The following is a 22,067-nucleotide window of genomic DNA, read 5'->3' as shown; positions in this document are numbered from 1 at the left end:
ATCTATTGATCATACTGTACCATTTATACAAAATAATTACCCTCATGTTAGTGAGTCAAATTGCCCCATGGTGGGAAATCTCAACCCAATATTTACTATAGAAATGTTTTCCCCGCAAAAATGTGCATGATATCCATAACCAACCCAGTACTCATATAAATAATGGCATTTTACTTTTTTTTTATTAAGTAGTCCATTTAGACCACATTAAGAAAATATATCTATATTTGTTATGATGGAGACAATTGTCCAATACTTTTTAATGTTCTAGACAGTGTTCTGCCTACCCATATGTTATGTTTTATGATTATAGTGACACCTTCTATGTTCAGGGGAAAACATGTTTCACACAAATCAAAAGTTATGGAATCAGATGTAGCAGGCTGGTCATCTCTGTACAATACACCATGATGTTCTCAGAGTCTAGGTTTCTGGGAAGGCTCTCATACCACGTGCTGTTTGTCTCTCACTACATGCTGGTTTTGTGTCACAGTTATCTAAGCGAACTACTCTGGAGAATATTCAAAGTCGCTCAAGTGACATGGTTGCATGCAAAACATCTCAACCTGTCTCTGTATCCCACAAGCTAGCCGCTGATTCATTTATGGGCTTGTAGTCTGTAAAGTAACATTTTGACAGGATCCTTCACAATGTAACCTTGTGAAAGTTAAGAACACAACTACCTGGCCCCTCCCACACAGGACACAACGAAGCCTTTCCCGTCAGAAAAGTTCTGTTACAAAAATAACAAATATAATAATAGCTTGTGTTTGTAATAGCTTTTGTGTGATGTTGGACATTACAAAGGGTCTCAGTGGGTGAAAGGTCACCTCACATGATCTGGTAAAGAAGCACTGAAACAACCACTGACTATGGCAGGTGTAGTTTGTATGTACATCGTGTGTGTGTTTGTGTGTGTGTGAGTGTTTTGAGTTGTAGTGAGATAGTTTCCACTCAAAATATGCATTCAGCAGCATTTTCAAAAAGCATTTTCATCTATTCTCCATTCTGAGGTCATTTGGACTGTAACATTACAAATATTAGTATTTTTAGAGGCCTTTTCAAATGTTGCATACGGTCGCCTTTGGTTTTATATGTTCATAAACACAATGCTGGGAATTTCATCAAGTATCATGCAGATAAAAAACCTAAATGGTCGAATCAAAGTCTTGAAATGGGTGAAGTTGACCGTAACCTAACTTAAGGGTTAACAAGAAAGGAAAACAATTTAAGCCTGGTTCTGCCAGCGTGTGGGTGGAAGTGACTGTGCTGAGGCAGTGAGGGGGCTTGAAGAGCAGCTATTTATGGGCCGAGGTTAGAAACCTAGTAGGCAGTAGATGTTTTGGGTAATGACCATTTATAACACAAGAGCAAAACATTATAATGTTTTTGCAATGCCATATTGTCAATCTCCCACATTCTAGCATGTTCAGGGTCAGTTCTGCAACAGAGTGATTTACACCAAGCGGAGAATCTGTGTCATGAAGAAGTCATCAGTGGACATGTCCTGTACTTTTGTTGGACGTTGTCCTGTACACACATATTTGTGTCCATCGCCGTGGGGTTCCCACAATAATGGTTTTAAACAAAGGGGTGTTTTTGTGTATAAATTAAGACACAGTTGAAGACCCAGTCAGTAAAATAGTATATTGGTGCCATTATGTTACAGAGGACGTCATATGAAGAGACTGTAGTAATGTAAAACCTACTTCTACAATAAACACAACCTATTAGATAGTGTGTTCCATGTTTACCTTTTAATGCAAATACTTTTCTTCTCTGACATGCTGGCCTGTTTTTCATGAATGTTGATGTCATACACAGGAAGGAACTGACAGTTCATCTGCTATTTGCACCTTGACTAAATATCAACTACAGATCTCACAGTTCCAGTCAGTTTCCACTCACTGAGTCATTTGACTTACTTAACAAGACCTCCCCCTTCACTTCACTCTGTAAGTACAATTAGTAAAATCTTGTTTATTTGAAATCTGGTAATTTCTTTACAAAGGTAATTGATGGCACAATTTCACTTTTTTGTTTTTTATTACATCTGTGTTTTGTTTGTCAAATGATGGTCTGTATGTGTAAAGGATCTCAGAGTAGGAGGGCTGATCTATAGTAGGATCTCAGAGGACACACTACAGTTACCTCAAATATCCCATCTGTCTGGATCCCCATAATGTACATATGTCTTGTAATAAACTAACATCTAACCAGGCCTTCTGTTAGGGGATGATGGATGGGTCTGACCCCAAGAGTCACATGGTCATTCCTGGTGCTAGGCAACAATCTTGATCATTTTATATTATTTACTGAACATACATTTTATTACAACTTAGAAGTTTACCAGGTAGGGGTTTGAATGTGGATAGGAGCTGGAATTGGATCTGCTGCTCGGTTTTTAGGTTTTACTAGAACTTGGCAGTGAGTCTGTAGTCTGCAGTACAGCTTGGTGGTCAGTCTGTAGTCTGCAGTACTGCTTGGTGGTCAGTCTGTAGTCTGCAGTACAGCTTGGTGGTCAGTCTGTAGTCTGCAGTACAGCTTGGTTGTCAGTCTGTAGTCTGCAGTACAGCTTGGTGGTCAGTCTGTAGTCTGCAGTACTGCTTGGTGGTCAGTCTGTAGTCTGCAGTACAGCTTGGTGGTCAGTCTGTAGTCTGCAGTACAGCTTGGTTGTCAGTCTGTAGTCTGCAGTACAGCTTGGTGGTCAGTCTGTAGTCTGCAGTACAGCTTGGTGGTCAGTCTGTAGTCTGCAGTACCGCTTGGTTGTCAGTCTGTAGTCTGCAGTACAGCTTGGTGGTCAGTCTGTAGTCTGCTGTACAACTTGGTGGTCAGTCTGTAGTCTGCAGTACAGCTTGGTGGTCAGTCTGTAGTCTGCAGTACAGCTTGGTTGTCAGTCTGTAGTCTGCAGTACAGCTTGGTGGTCAGTCTGTAGTCTGCTGTACAACTTGGTGGTCAGTCTGTAGTCTGCAGTACAACTTGGTGGTCAATCTGTAGTCTTCAGTATAGCTTGGTGGTCAGTCTGTGGTCAGATTCTGAGAATCAACAGTTTTAGAACAGTAACATTTAAGAATATGATACCAACTGCCATGCAACACATCTCACACTAAAACAATACAATATACATACAGTGTTCTCAGACTACCATATCTACAATACAATATCAGCCTGGTTAGTTTTCATTGCTTTGGTCCTGTACTCCTTTTATAATTTACACTTCAATGTATCTGGTGTATTTTTTCACCAGTTATAGAAGGAGTTATTGTTTATATTTCTCAGACTACAGGGTCTGACAATAACATTTCTCAATTTCAACATTGGATATTTTGTCTTTATTACTTTTTTCTTACTTGTTTACCCAATGGAACATATCTATATACACTTTATAGTTATTCTCCAGATTTAGACTGAGTTGTTCTTGATGTTTCTAAGACTACAGGGAGATACAACAATGGTGTTGAGTACAACAGGAAGTGTGTTGGTGTCTTTCCTCTGGTCTTTGACAGGTACGTTCTTTTCAGCCATGACACACTTCCTTTTACAATGTGACCCGTGATTGCCCAATGTCATTATTTGGAAATGTAACCGTGATGATATTTTTGTGACATGGGAAGGTGATGGTGAAAATCTACAGACATTCCATGCCTTCCTTAACTCTTGTTCCGAACATCTGAGATGTACTGTAGGCCCAATCCCAATGTCCCCCCTAAACCCTAAACCCTAAGCCTGAACCCTCACAGACTTAACTGATGTCACCTGGTAAGTGATTGAGTGCAAGAGGCTGCAAGGGCTCTAAATGCTATGAATAGTAATGGGACAGCACTTTGGACATTATCGCATTACCTTGACGACGCTGAAATATGTTGCACACTATTGTGGGTTTGGGACTTTTAATTTAATGTTTTTAACTTTCTTCGCGGCCAAGGCACTTCAATGGTCTTTCAACGGTCTTCTAAATATGTTGCACCAGGAGTGGGATCATGGCTCAGGACAAAACTTAGAGATCCTTATTTGTATTTTTTGGCCAGCCCATGAGGTACTGTGTCTTATCGGGTGACGGCACAGGATTTTGATGTGGCAAAGTCAACCATTTTTAGGGTTGTGCACAGAATTGCTGCAGAGATTCCCAGATGCATGTCTAAGGTCATCTTCCCCCAGTCCAAACACCTTGGAAGAAGCTGGCTGAGGATTTGGACAGCTGGCACAGCATGAGGCCTTCAGTAAGGCTGGGGGCCATAGATGGCTGTCACATACCTATTGAACCACCAAAACATAACCAGTTGGGTTATTTTCTCTACAAAGGCACTGGAGGATATTCTGTTCAGAAGTTGCCCTGGCCTGTGTGTTCCTCCACAATGTGTGCCTTACACATGGAGATGACTTGGAAGAGCAGAGCTCCAGCCTGAAGGACCTGAGCTCCAGCCTGAAGAACCTGAGCTCCAGCCTGAAGAACCTGAGGTCCAGCCTGAAGAGCCAGAGCTACACCTTGAAGAACCTAAGCTCCAGCCTGAAGAACTTGAGCTCCAGCCAGAAGGACCTGCGCTCCAGCCTGAAGAACCTGAGCTCTAGCCTGAAGAACCTGAGCTCCAATCTGAAGGACCTGAGCTCCAGCCTGAAGGACCTGAGTTCCAACCTGAAGAACCTGAGCTCCAGCCTGAAGGACCCCCCGTTCCACGAACATGACATCCAGGAGAGGAGTGGGGGCCTCATGAGGGATGTGTCGTATGCCCACAAATCGGGACCCGACCATCTTCATGATTATGCCAGAATAATAATATTTTAATTTGGGCTGAGTCAAATCCTGTTTAGTTTACATTTAATACCAGTTAAAAGGACCCCGATTAAACTTTCAAATATTTCAGTGCAACTTATTAAACATTTGACTTTGACTTTCATCCAGCTCCCTCTTCCTCTTACTGTTTATAAGACTGTAGCCAGATAATTCATGAAGATTCACCATTAGTGTAAAATAAACCCACAGTGAAATAGCCTACATGTGATCCAGTGATCCATTCATCAAATTGTAATAGACTGGTTCTAAACTGGTTCACACTATACTTTTGCTTTATGTTTCCCATTTCTTAGCCGCTTGGACATTTGTGAGACTGATAGCAATGGCACTTACAAATGCAGTTCTTTTAAACATCCACAAACAGGGAAAAATATCCCGATCAAGGGATTTATGACATGCTCAACCAGGGCAATTATTTATCTATCTATTTATCTAACCTGCCCTTGTGGCAAGAATTATATGGGCAAAACTAAGCGTGATTTTAAAATAAGTATCTCAGAGCACAGCACGATTCTGTGCAAAAACCTGATTTACCCAGTTGTGGTCCATTTCTGGGAAATTAACCATTCTCTTTCCTTGTGCTCCCTCCACTATCAATCAAATTTATTTATAAAGCCCTTGTTACAACAGCAGTAGTCAAAAAGTGCTTTACAGAGACACCCGGCCTTAGACCCCAAGGAGCAAACAACAGTAGTGTTGAATTCCACTAGACCAGTGGAGGGGAACTGGGGTCTAAATGTTAAGTTTATCAATGTCAGGACTTTTACCAGTAGACCAGTGGATGGGTTCCCAACCAGGGGGACTAGGACCCCAGGGGGTTCTTGGTCTATCAACAGGAGGTACACTGTCAACATGCCCACTAGCATCAACAACCTATAGGATAGCATTTTAAAAATGCCCTCTAGTTTCTACAATATTTATCAGAACTCCATTGAACCCTCCATCCAATACTCCAGTAGACCAACCAGGGATGAAGCAACCTACTTTTACTTGGTTTCATTCTAACTCCATTGTGTTCTGTGACTGTGTTTCAGTGGTACTGGGTCAGGGTGACTGGGGTGTGACCTACTCCACTCAGAGTATCTGTGTCTTGAAGGGGTCAACAGTGGAGCTGAGCTGCACCTACAAGTATCCAAGTGGTTATAATGTCACATCAACCTTCTGGTTCACTAAAGAAATCTCTACTGAGAATTATGTGAATCTGAGTGATGATCCAGACTACAGAGGTCATGTGACGTACCATAGTGATGAGGAGAACAGACACACCCTGATGATCACAGACCTGAGAGAGACTGACTCAGCTGAGTACAAGTTCAGATTTATTACAGATCAGCCTGGAGGAAAAAGGATTGGCCAACCTGGAGTCACTCTGTCTGTCACAGGTATATTTGATATGATGAATATTTGTATAAAGATTGTGGTGGAAACTTAGGTTCACCAAGAGAAACTGTGAGGCAGACTATTCAGAGATACGGTCTCATTACACAACATCTGTTTTATTGAGTACTTGCAAGCAGAGAGTCAGTGAAACATGTGTAACTCTAAAGTGCATTTCAGATGGCCATTCTCTACTACAGCTAAAAGGATGTGATAAAAACATTTCATAACAATCACACTTCAAAAGACAAGGTTCATCTCGTTAAAGATGGTTCTTCTTAAAACATATTTGTCCACCCAGTGGTTGCATGTTTTACTGCTGCTGACCACAAGTCACTTTTTTAAACTTTACCAGAACAACATGAACTGCTTCTGGCTTTGCTGATGGAAAACATAGTACTTTTCCATCAGCAAAGCCAGAACCTATTTAAACATCATTGTTGCTATGTTCACCGATCACAAATACAACACTCTAGTAATAACATAACACTACCCCTTTATCATCCTGACAACCCTTAATGTAAATTAACCATGAAAATAAGATTTAGACCCTGTAAACATCATGGACATCTGTGACATCATCATCCTAATAGTTAGTTAATGGAAACAGGTCAGGTTTGATCCTGAGTCATCATGGACATGAGACTGGACCAACACTTGTGCTGTCACCTTAAAAGGACATGCTTTTCTTAGACACGATGACATAATACAGTAAACAAGCAAAAAGACGTTCATTATGACATCATCTATTCACATGGTTGGGAAGTAATGTGAATAGAGGAACATAATGTTGTGTGAAAATGTGTCCAATACCATTCACTACTTTTACAGACTGGGTTAGTCATGACATGGCAATCACCATCTGGGAGGAAATTATCCAGGAGGGAAGAAATGTGTTTTCCATAACAGTAATAATGTCCATAACAAGATCCAGTCCAATTAGTAGAAACAGTTCTATTAGAGGTTATGTAACACAGGATTATGTTCCACTATTGTGTTCTAATGATACATTACAACATCTTGTAGAGTAACAGTATGTTGTTTATTAACCAGGTCTTCAGGTGGAGGTGACTGGTGGAAAAATGAAGACACTGACCTGTAACACATCCTGTCCTCTGACTGGTAACCCCACCTACATCTGGTACAAGAACGGACAACAGATAGATGAGAGCTCCTCCCACCAGTACAAAGACCTTGTCAAGAGTTACTATAGAGCCAGTTACTCCTGTTCTGTTAAAGGTCATGAGCATCTCCACTCTCCTACAGTGTGTGAGTGTTTATTTAACACTGGAACACTGAGTCAGGTACAGGAGAGTCAAATACAGGGGAGTCACACAGGGGAGTCAGATACAGAGGGAGTCACACAGGGGAGTCAGATACAGAGGGAGTCACACAGGGGAGTCAGATACAGAGGGAGTCACACAGGGGAGTCAGATACAGAGGGAGTCACACAGGGGAGTCAGATACAGAGGGAGTCAGATACAGAGGGAGTCACACAGGGGAGTCAGATACAGAGGGAGTCAGATACAGGGGAGTCAGATACAGAGGAGACATATACAGGAAAGTCAGATACAGACTTCAAGGGATTTATTAACCAGGGAAGCATCAACACCGATCAAAAACAAAAACTCACATGAAAAAAGAGTTACAATGTAATTAAACAAGGTGACACACATCAGGACAGGTAAGATCACTACAACTAGACAACAGATAAACACAAAGCCAAAATATTGACCTGACAAAGGAACACATTAAATAGACCTCCTGATGGGAAATGGAAAACACCTGGACTCCAGAACACACAAGCTCCATTCAAGTCCAGGGGTGTAGAGTGACTGTTGAGGAGGGTTGTGAGGGGTGTTACAAAGACCCCTGATGGACCAAGTAGACTGGAGAGTCTGACCGTCTTGGGTGTAGAAGGTCTGGAGGGAGATACTGAGAGTGTAGGTGGGGGTGACATAGCTGTGGTTATGACCCATACATTGTGTTAACCTGGTATAACCTCTGTGTGGTGGTTTAATGAAATAATTTATTACCCTAAGCATTTATAGAAATAATTAAGACAATGTCATCTTGTTATGTTTCAGGTATTGAGAATATGACCTGTAGAACAGTGAATTACACCCAGAGGAGAATCTGTGTCTTGAAGGGGTCATCAGTGGACATATCCTGTACTTTTGCTGGTTATAGTGAAGTCACATCATCACTGTGGTTTAGCCCTAAACAGAGTGGTAGGTGGAGGGATAAGTTGATCCCTGAGGACCTAACCACAGACCCAGGGTATGCAGGTCGGGTGGAGATTCAGAACTGTAGTGGACAATCCATCCTGAGAATCACAGGTCTGAAAGAAGAGGACTCAGCTGAGTATCGCTTCACTTTTAAAACAAAATACAACTTTCAATGGGGTCATGATTTCCCTGGAACAACTCTGACTTTTCCAGGTAAAACAGAACTTATAGTCTATAATATGAATATAAATCATGATACTCTGACTGTCACAGGTAACATTGAACACATGATCAAAGTATGTATACTCACTGATTTACATTTACTGGGTCGTTTCTTATTATAAAGTTTATAATGATTAATTCTGTATTCAGAAGTACAGGTGAATGTGACTCCTGCTACAGTGACTGAGGGACAGAATGTAACACTGACCTGTATCACATCCTGTCCTCTGACTGGTAACACCACCTACATCTGGTACAAGAAGACTGAAACCTCACCAAAAGCATCAGGACAGAGTTACAGCATCACTAACGTCACATCTGAGGACTGGAGAGAATATTACTGTGAGGTCAGGAATGGAAGAGGATCAATGTACTCTTCAACTCTGATGGTCACTGTTGCAGGTAACATTTAATATATACACTCACCTAAAAGATTATTAGGAACACCTGTTCAATTTCTCATTAATGCAATTATCTAATCAACCAATCACATGGCAGTTGCTTTAATGCATTTAGGGGTGTGGTCCTGGTCAAGACAATCTCCTGAACTCCAAACTGAATGTCAGAATGGGAAAGAAAGGGGATTTAAGCAATTTTGAGCATGGCAAGGTTGTTGGTGCCAGACGGGCGGTCTGAGTATTTCACAATCTGCTCAGTTACTGGGATTTTCACACACAACCATTTCTAGGGTATACAAAGAATGGTGTGAAAAGGGAAAAACATCCAATATGCGGCAGTTCTGTGGGCGAAAATGCCTTGTTGATGCTAGAGGTCAGAGGAGAATGGGCCGACTGATTCAAGCAGATAGAAGAGCAACATTGACTGAAATAACCACTCGTTACAACCAAGGTATGCAGCAAAGCATTTGTGAAGCCACAACACGCACAACCTTGAGGCGCATGGGCTACAACAGCAGAAGACCCCACCGGGTACCACTCATCTCCACTATAAATAGGAAAAAGAGGCTACAATTTGCATGAGCTCACCAAAATTGGACAGTTGAAGACTGGAAGAATGTTGCCTGTTCTGATGAGTCTCGATTTCTGTTGAGACATTCAGATGGTAGAGTCAGAATTTGGCCATGTCCAGTTTCTGACCATGTCCATCCCTTTATGACCACCATGTACCCATCCTCTGATGGCTACTTCCAGCAGGATAATGCACCATGTCACAAAGCTCAAATCATTTCAAATTGGTTTCTTGAACATGACAATGAGTTCACTGTACTGAAATGGCCCCCACAGTCACCAGATCTCAACCCAATAGAGCATCTTTGGGATGTGGTGGAACGGGAGCTTCGTGTCCTGGATGTGCATCCCACAGATCTCCATCAACTGCAAGATGCTATCCTATCAATATGGGCCAACATTTCTAAAGAATGTTTTCAGTACCTTGTTGAATCAATGCCACGTAGAATTAAGGCAGTTCTGAAGGCGAAAGGGGGTCAAACACAGTATTAGTATGGTGTTCCTAATAATCCTTTAGGTGAGTGTAATGTTCAATATAAAATGACATGTTTCAATATAATCTAATCTTTATTCTTTGTCTAATTATACTTTAGTTTATACATGTATGGGTTGTCCTGTGTAATCCCTTGCCAAGTAGTTCTTTCATATTCTGTACTACTGACTGTATATTCATTAACTAATTGTTTATTACAACATGTTATGTATTCATATCTTCCACATTATATTTTAGGGAAACAGACATCAGTTCTGACTGCATGTGTAGGAATCACAGTGGTTGTTCTGGTTCTCATCCTCTGTCTTTCAGGATTAATCTGGTTCAGGTGAGGGGATTCGTATTCCATTTATTACACTTTAGGAATCTGATTTGTTATAAATATTTTAAATTGATAATATAACAATAATAATGTATTATTAATTTGTTTCTAATCAGGAAGAGTGGCTGTAATTCTCCTAATAAAGCAGATGGACAGGTGAGTCTGTTGGATTCAGAAGATTACTGTGATTTATTAATATGTCCTCATGTTGTCCTCTCCTCCCATCAGAAAGACTCCAGTCCTATGTATGAGAACATATCTGACATGGTCATGACCTCTACTGCAGAACAGACATCAGACACAGACAACCAGGATGACCTTCACTATGACAGCATCCACTACTCTTCCTCCAAGGAACAGGAAGAACATTTGTACTCAACCATCAAATAGTCTCAACACTAGTCCAGTATGCTGCTGTGAATTTCAACTGTCTCAGTGCTGCCATCTGGTGAATATATTCTGGTATTACATCAGTATAGAGTCAACAGTTGAAACTGACAGCATCAAGTATATTCATGCTATTGTTTTCGGAGGCAATAACCAATCAGTCATAAATTATTCATGAATCAGTCATCAGTAAGTCTTCAATCAGTCATTAATAAGTAAAACAGGTGGCCCTTTATGCTCCCAATGATGACATAATGACTGACATACATATTTACACGTTTATGAATGACAGATATGATGTATTCAGGAGTTGTTCATCATTTAGTATGTAGAGATCCTATTCATGTTGGATTCTGTGTCTCTATAGACCGACGACACACAGCTGAAGTGGATCCCTCCAGAATTTACAGCTCAGTTAACAAACCCAGAATCAACAAGAAGTGAACACAACAAGACCTGAGGGGTTCTGTTAAGTGCAGCTCATCCACCAATCAGATTCTATTCTATCACCAGGGTCTGTTCCTTTACAGAACATCCAGTTCACATGAATGTATTGTGGTCCTAGCAACGCTTTTGTTTACCAGCATAACCCACCACAGCACTTTCTTGAATCACTAATTTTAGTTATTTTCCTACAGTTTGACATAATTACATTTGTACAATAGGCCCATCGTATGGGCAAAACAGGAATGGTGCTTTATTGAATTGATAAAGAGCTTTCTATCACATTCTAGTTGTGGTTGTAACTGAATGGAAGCAAAATGATCCTGGCAGAACATAAAAACTAAATATTAGAACATCATATAAATCTACATTATCTTGTCAGTGTAACAGTACTTTGTCCCAAACTACTACAGAATTGTGCTCTATCTTTTAACTCCATCATGTCCATCATGATTTCTGTCTTTGGAATAAGGACCTCTTTAAATGCTACTTGTGTAAGTTGTCAGATGAACCATTTGTCAGATCTGCTGTTCCAAGCTTAATGATCTAAACCTGCTGTTCTGGAAAAAAACAACTCTGAGAATCTCCTCTGGTTACGAGAAGCCAGATAGGGAACTTGGGATTTGTTAAACCATTATTCTAGAACACTCTCCTGAACATGACCTAAACTGAACCCAAGTGTTCAATTGAATTAACATACGAAAAGTTGAGTTAAAATGTTATGAAAAAGCAATGCTGTACATATTTATGTTCTGTTTTAATTATATTGTGGGAACAAAAGTCAAATCTGTGCTGACAAATGTTGCAAAGTGCAGTGGATAAAAATCTATGTCCTACCTTAACATATAGATTAGGACACTGTTGAAGACCCAGTATAACAGTATAATAATGTCCTAGATAATGTATATAATCCATAGATTAGGACACAATTGGAGACCCATTATAAAATTATAATAATGTCCTAGATAATGCATATAATGTATAGATTAGGACACTGTTGGAAACCCAGTATAGTGGTATAATAATGTACTAGATAATGTATAAAATCTATAGATTACTACACTGTTGTAGATGCAGTATAACAGTATAATGATAGTGTCATATTACGAACCAGATGAATGAGGATGTAATAAGAAGTGAATGCAGTAATGTTGAAATACCAGTAGGGAGCGCTCTAGTCAAGAACCTTTGATACTTCAGCAGCACTTTCAAGACGCCACTAAATGGAACAGGCTGATAGAATAGAACTAATGACATCATGGATCTGACCAAATGTAAATTAAACTTTGACCTGTTCAATGAAGAACTCATTGTGCAAAGAAAAACCTTCAGAGATATTGTACAAATTCCAAACAGTTTCAGGAAATATATTTGAGAATTTTTTGTAAGTTTACAAAGTGTACACCCCTCCTCAATAAAGAAAATAAATTAGATATTCAGTCACACATTTACAATTGAAATACAGCAACCTTCCTTTTCTAAAATGCTTGTCTGTTGGTTCATGAATGTAAACAGAATGAAAAGGAAGGAACTGACAGTTCTGCATCTGCTACTTGTCATGAATCCTTGTTTCAAATGCAGAACCCACAGATACCGTCACCTTCCACTCACTGCAGTATGTTGACTAATTGAACAAGACCTCCCATTTCACTTCACCCTGTAAGTACGCTCTGTGATATATTTGTTATTGTTTTTTGGTTATTTTATTATACTGTTATTCAACAGAGGACAAAGTTAAATTTTTCTTGTAATTTCAAGATACGTTTTGTTTTGGTTGTAAACACCAAGGCTAATCTCACAAGGCCACAAATGTAATTGTGTGCTCGAGAAGAAAACAAATAACTTATGATGATGTGGGCTTTTACAGGATAAATCTGAACCTTTAGAACATAGGTCTTCAACCCTGTCCTGGGGAACCCCCAAGCCATTCCATCTATTAGATGTTTCCCAGAGATAGCACACCTGAATCAACTAATTAACTAATTAACAAGCCCTTACCTATTGTATCAGGTAAGCTAATCCATCTGGCCAGGCCTTCTGTATGGGGATGATGTAAAGGTCTGACCCCAAGAGTCACATGTTCAGTCCCAGTGCTAGGCAACAACCATGACTTTTGTTAGATCCATTTATTGAACCTTACTTTAAATACAACTTAATACTAGACCAGGTATTGGTTTGAACATAAAAGTTGAGGTTTCAAGTCATGTTTATTCATTTATCGCCTCCATGGGTCTGATTACAGAGTAAAAGAAACAGGAAGTACCTCTGAGCTCCACATTTTACTGAACGTGTGTAAGTAAAAGGTTTATCTCACCTTTGGAAATGGACATTTGTCTGTCAGAGGAATGTGGGTCTGCATGGAAGGTACCAGGAGACAAGCAGGCACATGAGTCTGGAACACCTTATATTCAAATGAGGTCTAGTGGGAGGGGCTTCATTAAGTAACTGTCACCTGTCTAAATCATTTAGATGAAGGCAACATTGTTTTCTACTTAATATCCACTGTTTGTCAGTGTATCACCAGACCCTGGTATAATTTATACATGAGACCAGGTTACACAGGTGTAATCCATGTGTTAGGAGAAAAGATATCTGGAACAAATGTGTATCCTGTTACTACATGCACTGTAGTTTACACACATGTGAAAGCGACACTTATGAGACACATATGAGACACATACAAGGCACAAATGTGACACATGCGAGACACAAATGGGCGAGGGTGTAGTGGGAAGTTGGTTGTTTAAATTTACAGATTGAGCCAATGGCCATCAAGCAACCGATTTCTTTCAGTTTTCATAATTGGCTTATTAATGCCACATCTGGAGCAACATTCCACCAGACCTTCCATATTTGGGACAAAGTGTCTGAGAAGGAGATGATCAAAACAGATGCATTGCATCAGTGTTACCAGTGCCCCCCAAGAGAGAGGGTTGCAAGCTTACAAGTTCACCTGAAACTATACAACAAAACGTAAATGCTTAAAAAGCTATTTGCAGCTCTAGATTTTGTAGAGACAATTGACTGTGAAAAATATGTAGAGACTTTTATATTAGATTTTCACATAACTTTAGTAATGCGCAATGTATGGTTATGAGTCGTTTATTTGGATGTCATTTGATTATAACGTTACTTGTCAGTGAATGGAGACAGCTGATGCAATACAGTGTTGCCAAATCCACTGTAAGGAAAGTCGCTATTGGCTGTCCTAAAAGTCGCTAGAAGTCGCTAAATGATGTCATCGCCTAATTTGCATAATTTCCCATCAGCAACATGAATGGATTTTTTTTTCGGTGGCCAACCATTATGGGTGGGAAAAGACAGCGGGGGCTTCCCGCATGCGCGATTCATTTTCAGTCTGGACGCGGCGGAGTTAACATCTCCTGCTCTGACTGCAGCTCGGAGGAACTGCTGTGCGAGGACTCGTTGAGAAGAGTCGCTAATAACACCAAGTCGCTAAATCTAGCGAAAAAGTCGCTAAGTTGGCAACACTGATGCAATACCAGAAAGGACAAATCGCAAGGAGTGACACGAGGGACAGAGCCAGCACCACATCAGTCACTCAATAGCCCACGCCCCCTAATTATAAGACTTATAAAAAAATATCACCCCCCTCACAGTTGGCACAAAGGGGGAATCAAGCACCAAACATTTAATTTTTAACCAGACTGTAAACATGTTTATTTCTGCTGTACAGTTGGGCATTTTGCCATAGAGGTCTATGGAGGTTGCTCGCTTTTGCAGAATGCCTCAAGTGGCCATTCGATGAAATGCAGTTTCTGGCACTTCCGGGTAGGCTTCATTTTTCAGCCTCGGAGTTTGCCCCTTGGCCATGACTAACAGCTAGGTCGCCTTCTTGCCATAACATCAGTAACAAAACCAGCTCCTGGTGGTCTATGCCTTTGGATTGGAAATGCATTTGGAGCCTCAGGATTTGGAATAACTGGAAAGAGATTTTTTTTTTTAATGAATAGCTCTCCAGCAGCTCATGTGAGTGTATTGCAGAATATATCCAAATGCCAGTGGGTAAATACAATAGTGGACTTGAAAAGGACATTTAGTTATGTTAAATAGCATCGCCACTAATGACTTGCAAACGGGTATCCTTTTATGTGACCCTTAGAAACGGAGCACTTTGCTGAATTGGGTTGATTTTAGGTTTAGGCTATAAATCAGGTCCCTCATTTATGTGTCCACCGCCTTGAGGTTCACAAGGATGAATAAAAACAAATGTGTGTGTGTGTGTGTGTGTGTGTGTGGAGTAATACAACTTTTGGAGACCCAGCAGTATAACAGTACAGCTCTGGAAAAAATTAAGAGACCACTGCACCTTTTTCTTTCCTTTCCAAAAAAGTTGAGTTTTGAGTGAGGAACCGAAGGGTTCAATCTGCAGTGGTCTCTTAATTTTAACCCGTTTTAACCCATCCTCTGCCTCATCTCCAACCTCCCCTTCCAGGCCAAAAATATATATATGTATTGTTGCCTCACAGCTCCAAACCTGCCTCCTCAAAAACAATCTGTATGAGCCTCTTCAGCCTCGTCTCCGGCCAATCCATAGCACAGAAACTGCACTCCTCAAAGTTCTCAATGACCTTCTTCTCTCTGCTGATGCCGGTTCCCTCAACATCCTGATTCTCCTTGTGTGCTGCCTTTGACTCCATTAACCACCAGATTCTGCTCACCAAGCTCGAGGGGAATCCTGCTGCTGGAATCCTAATACATGCATTCATAACCTCCCTTCCTGCTGCTGAAACCCTAATACATGCATTCATAACCTCCCGTCCTGCTGCTGAAACCCTAATACATGCATTCATAACCTCCCGTCCTGCTGCTGAAACCCTAATACATGCATTCATAACCTCCCGTCCTGCTGCTGAAACCCTAATACATGCATTCATAACCTCCCGTCCTGCTGCTGAAACCCTAATACATGCATTCATAACCTCCCGTCCTGCTGCTGAAACCCTAATACATGCATTCATAACCTCCCATCTTGACTACTGTAACTCCATATTCACCAGCATCAGTCTACATCCCTCCATAAGATCCAAATGGTTCAGAACTCTGCAGCCAGACTAGTCACTCACACCAAGTCCTGGCAGCATATCAGCCCTATCCTCTGTGAGTTACACTGGCTTCATATGTCCCAACCCATTGACTACAACAGAGGTGTCAGACCGGTTCCACGGAGGGCCGAGTGTCTGCAGGTTTTTGCTCTCTCCTTGTACTTGATTGGTTAATTAGGTCACTGATTGGTTAGTTTCTACCCCCACCTGGTTGTTTAGGTCTGAACTGGGAACCAATTTATAGGAAAAACTAAAAACCTGCAGACACTAGGCCCTCCGTGGAACCGGTTTGACACCCCTGGACTACAAGATCCTCCTACTGACATATAAAGCCCTAAACAATACTGCACCTGCCTACCTCTCTGACTTTCTTCTTCTTCCAAATTGTTAGATTCTGTCCACTTTGAACCATGAACAAAATAAATTAAACTGGAGGTCAGGGGAGAACTTTATTTATTTGCATGAGTCCAAGATGTTGATCTTCCATTGTTCTTACGTTTTCCTAATGTCTTTGTCTTTAACAGCAAATCTATATTAGACCAAAGCTACAGCGCGTCTTCCAATCACGTAAGTGTATTCAATATCCTAACCTTATATGGCCTGGTATATTGTATAATATAGCTCTGGAACTTTCTCCCCAAAACCATCAGTGACTCTGAGACTATACCCATCTTCCAGCAAAGCCTCTAGACTCATCTGTTCAAAATTGCCTATCCCTAGCCAATTTCATTCTCTCAATTTTCTTTTTGTTTTATCATGGTATTTTTTCCATTTTAATTTTATAAAGTGTATTTGGGTCCTTGAAAATATAAATAAAATTTTAATTAAATAGCTTAAGAACAGTGAATGTATGAATATGTTTTACTGAACATCTGATCTGATCTGTAAGTGAATGTTGTTGTTGCTGCTGATGATGAAGATGATGATGGATTTTTTTTTTTATTATTTAAATTATTTTACCATCTCTCAGCATGTCAGATTTGAAATACAGATGCCAACTGTCATGCAACCCATCACACATTAAAAACATACAGAATACATACAGTGTTCTCAGACCACCATATCTACAATACAATATCAGCCTGGTTAGTTTTCAATGCTGTGGTCCTGTATTCCATCTATAATTTACACTACAATATATCAGGTGTATTTATTCACCAGTTATATAGTGAGTTGTTGTTTATGTTTCTGAGACAACAGGGACGGAGATACAACAATGTCCTTGAGATCAACAGGAAGTGTGTTTGTTGTTTTCCTCTGGTCTTTGACAGGTATGTTCTATTTGATAATTTAATTATATTACTTCAGTGATTCATCAATGCTGGTTGATCTCTTCCAGCAAAGCACAACAAAAAAAAAATTGGCCTCATTGCACTCTAGCGACTCCTTGTGGCCTCTTTGTATAATGTATAGATATTAATCAATCTGACAATGTAGAGGGGTATTTACCAAAAAATATATTTTAAAATGGTGAAAAAGGAGACCCTAGAACAAAGGTTTGGAAACCACGGCCTAGATGGACAGATCAGAAATACCTATTGGTTTCATTCTAACTCCATTGTGTTGTGTGACTGTGTTTCAGTGGTACTGGGTCAGGGTGACTGGGATGTGACCTACTCCACTCAGAGTATCTGTGTCTTGAAGAGTATCTGTGTCTTGAAGGGGTCAACAGTGGAGATGTCTTGCTCTTACACATTTCCCAGTGGAACAGTCGAATCAAACTACTGGTTCATTAGAAAAGACACTGCTGGGAATCCTGTGAACCTGAGTGATGACCCAGACTACAGAGGTCGTGTGACGTACCGTAGTGATGAGAAGAACAGACACACCCTGATAATCACAGACCTGAGAGAGAGTGACTCAGCTGAGTACAAGTTCAGATTCATTGCAGACGAGACTGGAAAGAATTGGATTGGCCAACCTGGTGTCTCACTGTCTGTCACAGGTATATTGGATATGACATATACAGTGGATACAAACAGTCTACACGCCCCTGTTAAAATGCCAGGTTCTTGTTATGTAAAATAATGAGACAAAGATAAATCATGTCAGAACCTTTTCCACTTTTAATGTGACCTATAATGTGAACAATTCAATTTAAAAACAAACTGAAATCGGATGTGGTCTGGTGTACAATTAATGAGATAATGGGCAGCAATGATGCTTTACAGGAAGTGTTAAAGAAACATGAGCAAGTGTTATTTGCATATTTCGCCAATTGCTTACCAACAGACAGTGCTTGATGAAGAGTCAGAGAAATATGTCCCAGTGAAGACACACAAGGGACCGTTCACATATGCAAGGTTACCCTTCGACGCCAAGGTGACAGACGAGGAGACATTCCTAGGACACAGGGTGGACGCTACGGGGCTACATCCAGTGCCCGAGAAAATGAAGGCCGCAGGATCACCTACCAATGTCTCAGAACTGAAAGCGTTTGTGGGACTGTTAAACTGACATCACAGGTTCCCACTGAACGTATCTACCCTGTTGGCTCCTATGCACAAGCTGATTATGTCAGAGCCGAAGAAGAAGGCTTTCAACCAGTCAAAAGATCTGTTACAGTGTGTTAGCGCGTTATGATGAAGGAAGAGAACTGAGGCTATCCTGCGATGCCTCGCCTTGCAGGGTGGGGGCAGTATTGTCTCCCCTTATGACAGATGGGGCTGAGAAGCCAATAGGGTTTGTATCGCGTACACTCACACCTGCTAAAAAAGAACTATTTACAACTTGAAAAGGAGGGGGTAGCTAACATATTCGGAGTAAAGAAGAATCACAAATACATGGTAGGTAGTTTGAAATCTGCCCTGACCATCAGCCTTTTATCAGTATTGAATGAACTGAAAGCAGTGGCTTCTCCTAGAAATGAGTGATGGGCAGTAACCTTACCAGGTTATGAGAACGTCATTACCTACAGACCAGACAAGGACAACGGTAACTCTCTGAAGCTCTGAGCCGCCTTCCTCTCCCAGAGAGTCCCCTCATCAGGATCCAGTGTGTTGATGCTGGATCAGAAGAACAGTCCAGTGACGAGCTCACAGCAAATCCACGCCCGTGTCCTGTGCCTCAGAGACAGTGACTCACACAGATGACCCTTGCGCCCAACAAAGACACATATGTGAATATATAAAAAGGAAATAAGCAGTGAACACACAGACATGTTTATTAAAAAAAAATGCAGGAAGTGTAGGGAGTGCTTGTTTTGAATATTAAATGTTTCATTATCAGGGTTAGTTCAGATTTAAGGTGGAAGAATGTTGTAAATGTTTAAACACCATACCACTAGGGGGCAATGGCCAATGTACAGTAACCAAAGTCAACTCTGTCCAGTGAAGTAGAAGGCAGTTATCAGTCAGGCCTCAAGGCAGGAGAGACATGTTTTAATGTGTTACTATTAAAATAGTATAAGACTAGTTCTGTGTCAGTCCAGTTATTAATGAATTATATATATATATATTATAAGATACTACAGAGGATATGTAATATAGGATTATTTAATAAGTTAGTAACCACAAGTTATAGTATGTTGTTTATTCTCCAGGTCTTCAGGTCGAGGTGACTGGTAGAAAAATGAAGACACTGACCTGTAGAACCACCTGTTCTCTGATTGGTAACCCCACCTACATCTGGTACAAGAACGGACAACAGATAAATGAGAGCTCCTCCCCCCAGTACAAAGACTCAGTCACCAGTAACTATAGAGACAGTTACTCCTGTTCTGTTAAAGGTCATGAGGATCTCCACTCTCCTACAGTGTGTGAGTGTTTATTTAATACTGGAACACTGAGTCAGATACAAGGGAGTTAGGTACAGAGGGAGTCAGGTACAGAGGGAGTCAGATACAGGGGAGTCAGATACAGAGGGAGTCAGATACAGAGGGAGTCAGATACATGGGAGTCAGATACTGAGGGAGTCAGATACAGAGGGAGTCAGATACAGGCATCTAAGTATGTATTAACCAGGGAAGCCACCACAATCACACACAAAATCTCACATTGAAACAAAGGAAACAACTAAACAATGTGTCAAGGTAAGATGCCACTGCCAACACTACAAAACAATCCTGCTCATTGACCTGACAAAGGGACCCATTACAGTTTTTCCGGATTGCTAATAAGCATTGATCAATACTCAAGTTACACTAACAAAACTCTTCAGTCAGCAAAACGGAAGTGTATGTGAACCAAACTGTGAATAATTGTTGATTGACTCACACAAAATGCATTCACTGATCACATTCCCCAAAATCCATGAACTCTTTTCTCATTCAAAGTCCACCACCCTCAAAACAATATATTTGCCGCTTTTTTTTTTTTTTTAAATGCTTACACACGGTTCCCAAAATGGTTAAAAACTAATTTAAAACTGAATTATGGCAAAAGTAGTGCATTTCTGCAGTAACCAGATTGAAATATAATGAAAATGTTAGCAGGATATTTGTTAATTACAAACTCAGCTGAAAACTGACCCAAGTGTTGTACACTGTACCCTTTGAGAGAAACGGTGAACATGTGAAAGAACTCCGGTATCAATACCTCCAGGTAAGATGTCTGTTCAGTAACCAAACAGGGTATTTACACATTTACACATAATGTAAAGTACCGTAAACCTGCGTATTTACTGTATATTTTAGAGAGTAATGGAGATGGAAGCCAGTCAAACTGCACATAAATTCATCTTTGTGGATGAAGCTGGATTCAACTTGGCAAAAACACGCCGCAGGGGGGGAAATGTGATTGGTCAGAGAGCCACTGTGGATTTCCAAGGCCAGAGAAGAGCTAACATCACAATGGCCCTCATTTATCAAAAGTACGTACACCAAATTTCCAGCGTACACCTGGCGTACACCCAAAACCACGGTGACTTTGAGATTTATCAATATGGACGTTGGCGTACAGCACTCTCAAATCCTACGCCAGCTCAGTAGGTGGTGTACGCAAGTTTTGAGTTAGTGCGGAAATGCGCATGTTGAGTTATATGCTCTCATCATTTATGTTATATTATGTTTTTTAATTATGATACTGTTGTATACCCAAAATTGTGCAAGAGTTAATTGTGCGCGTAAAAAATGTGTAGCCGTATACTCAGCCCCTGCTGCTGTTCCCTCATGCACTGATGTTATGCCAGTGCATTGAGATGTAAACTGAAAATAAAACAGTATTAATATTATATTTGGAGTGATCTTTGGCGGATGGATGACAACAACATATTGCACATGGACATGGCGGATAGAAATGAAACCTTAATAGCGCAGAAAAGAAAATCCTAACGCACTGACAAACTAAAAGATGTGATATATTATGACCTACTGTAAAAAACAACAACAACATAATTACAAACTTCAGTGTTTATTTTTGTGCAACATGGACTTCAAGGTTTCATTTGTGTGACTTTACCAAATGATTTGACTTATATGTATTCCTTCAGATGCGAGCCTGTGCGCTTTACATGACGTTTCAGGGTTAGGCCCGGCAGTTGCGCATGGACTGGGTTCAGTAATAAAAGGCTTTGAATTACCAAAATATAATTCAGACTGACAAAATAATAAAAATGACATTCTTCTTCTTTTAGACAATAATATAAATAATAATAATAACGACATTCTTCTTCTAAATAACAATAAACGTCATTGATAAATATCATAAAATAATAAGACGAATATTACAAATTGTCATGCAGTTATTAATGTGAATGAATGGTACTCCACATCACATCATCATCTTTTATTCCGCTATTTAAACTGCCAAATGAAACAATTTTATTTCTTT

General features: G+C 40.4%; 2 protein-coding genes across 6 annotated transcripts; both read left to right on the top strand.

Moving 5' to 3' along the window:
- Positions 1-1,876: 1,876 nt before the first annotated feature.
- Positions 1,877-12,635, top strand: LOC105030145. 3 transcript variants are annotated; one of them, XM_020049652.2, is made up of 10 exons: positions 1,877-1,955; positions 3,433-3,506; positions 5,827-6,174; positions 7,223-7,438; positions 8,257-8,610; positions 8,770-9,021; positions 10,318-10,408; positions 10,519-10,558; positions 10,631-10,850; positions 11,157-12,635. In XM_020049652.2, the coding sequence occupies exons 2-9, from the start codon at positions 3,452-3,454 to the stop codon at positions 10,790-10,792; spliced, it is 1,518 nt and encodes a 505-aa protein (XP_019905211.2). In that variant the 5' UTR covers positions 1,877-1,955; positions 3,433-3,451; the 3' UTR covers positions 10,793-10,850; positions 11,157-12,635. The 3 variants fall into 3 exon arrangements, with proteins under 3 accessions (XP_019905211.2, XP_019905210.2, XP_019905209.2); XM_020049651.2 differs by having other exon boundaries at positions 10,519-10,773; XM_020049650.2 differs by having other exon boundaries at positions 10,519-10,850.
- A 175-nt stretch (positions 12,636-12,810) lies between these two features.
- Positions 12,811-20,234, top strand: LOC117594882. Of its 3 annotated transcripts, none has more exons than XM_034294321.1 (6): positions 12,818-12,892; positions 13,476-13,525; positions 16,824-16,866; positions 17,500-17,570; positions 17,882-18,244; positions 19,841-20,234. In XM_034294321.1, the coding sequence occupies exons 4-6, from the start codon at positions 17,516-17,518 to the stop codon at positions 20,104-20,106; spliced, it is 684 nt and encodes a 227-aa protein (XP_034150212.1). In that variant the 5' UTR covers positions 12,818-12,892; positions 13,476-13,525; positions 16,824-16,866; positions 17,500-17,515; the 3' UTR covers positions 20,107-20,234. The 3 variants fall into 3 exon arrangements, with proteins under 3 accessions (XP_034150214.1, XP_034150212.1, XP_034150213.1); XM_034294322.1 differs by having other exon boundaries at positions 17,493-17,570; XM_034294323.1 differs by lacking the exon at positions 13,476-13,525 and having other exon boundaries at positions 12,811-12,892.
- The last annotated feature ends 1,833 nt before the right edge of the window (positions 20,235-22,067 follow it).

This window comes from Esox lucius, chromosome 9, assembly GCF_011004845.1.
Source record: "Esox lucius isolate fEsoLuc1 chromosome 9, fEsoLuc1.pri, whole genome shotgun sequence".
Classification (NCBI taxonomy): domain Eukaryota; kingdom Metazoa; phylum Chordata; class Actinopteri; order Esociformes; family Esocidae; genus Esox; species Esox lucius.
Note: the sequence above shows the minus strand (reverse complement) of the source record. Positions and strands in the feature narration are given on the sequence as shown.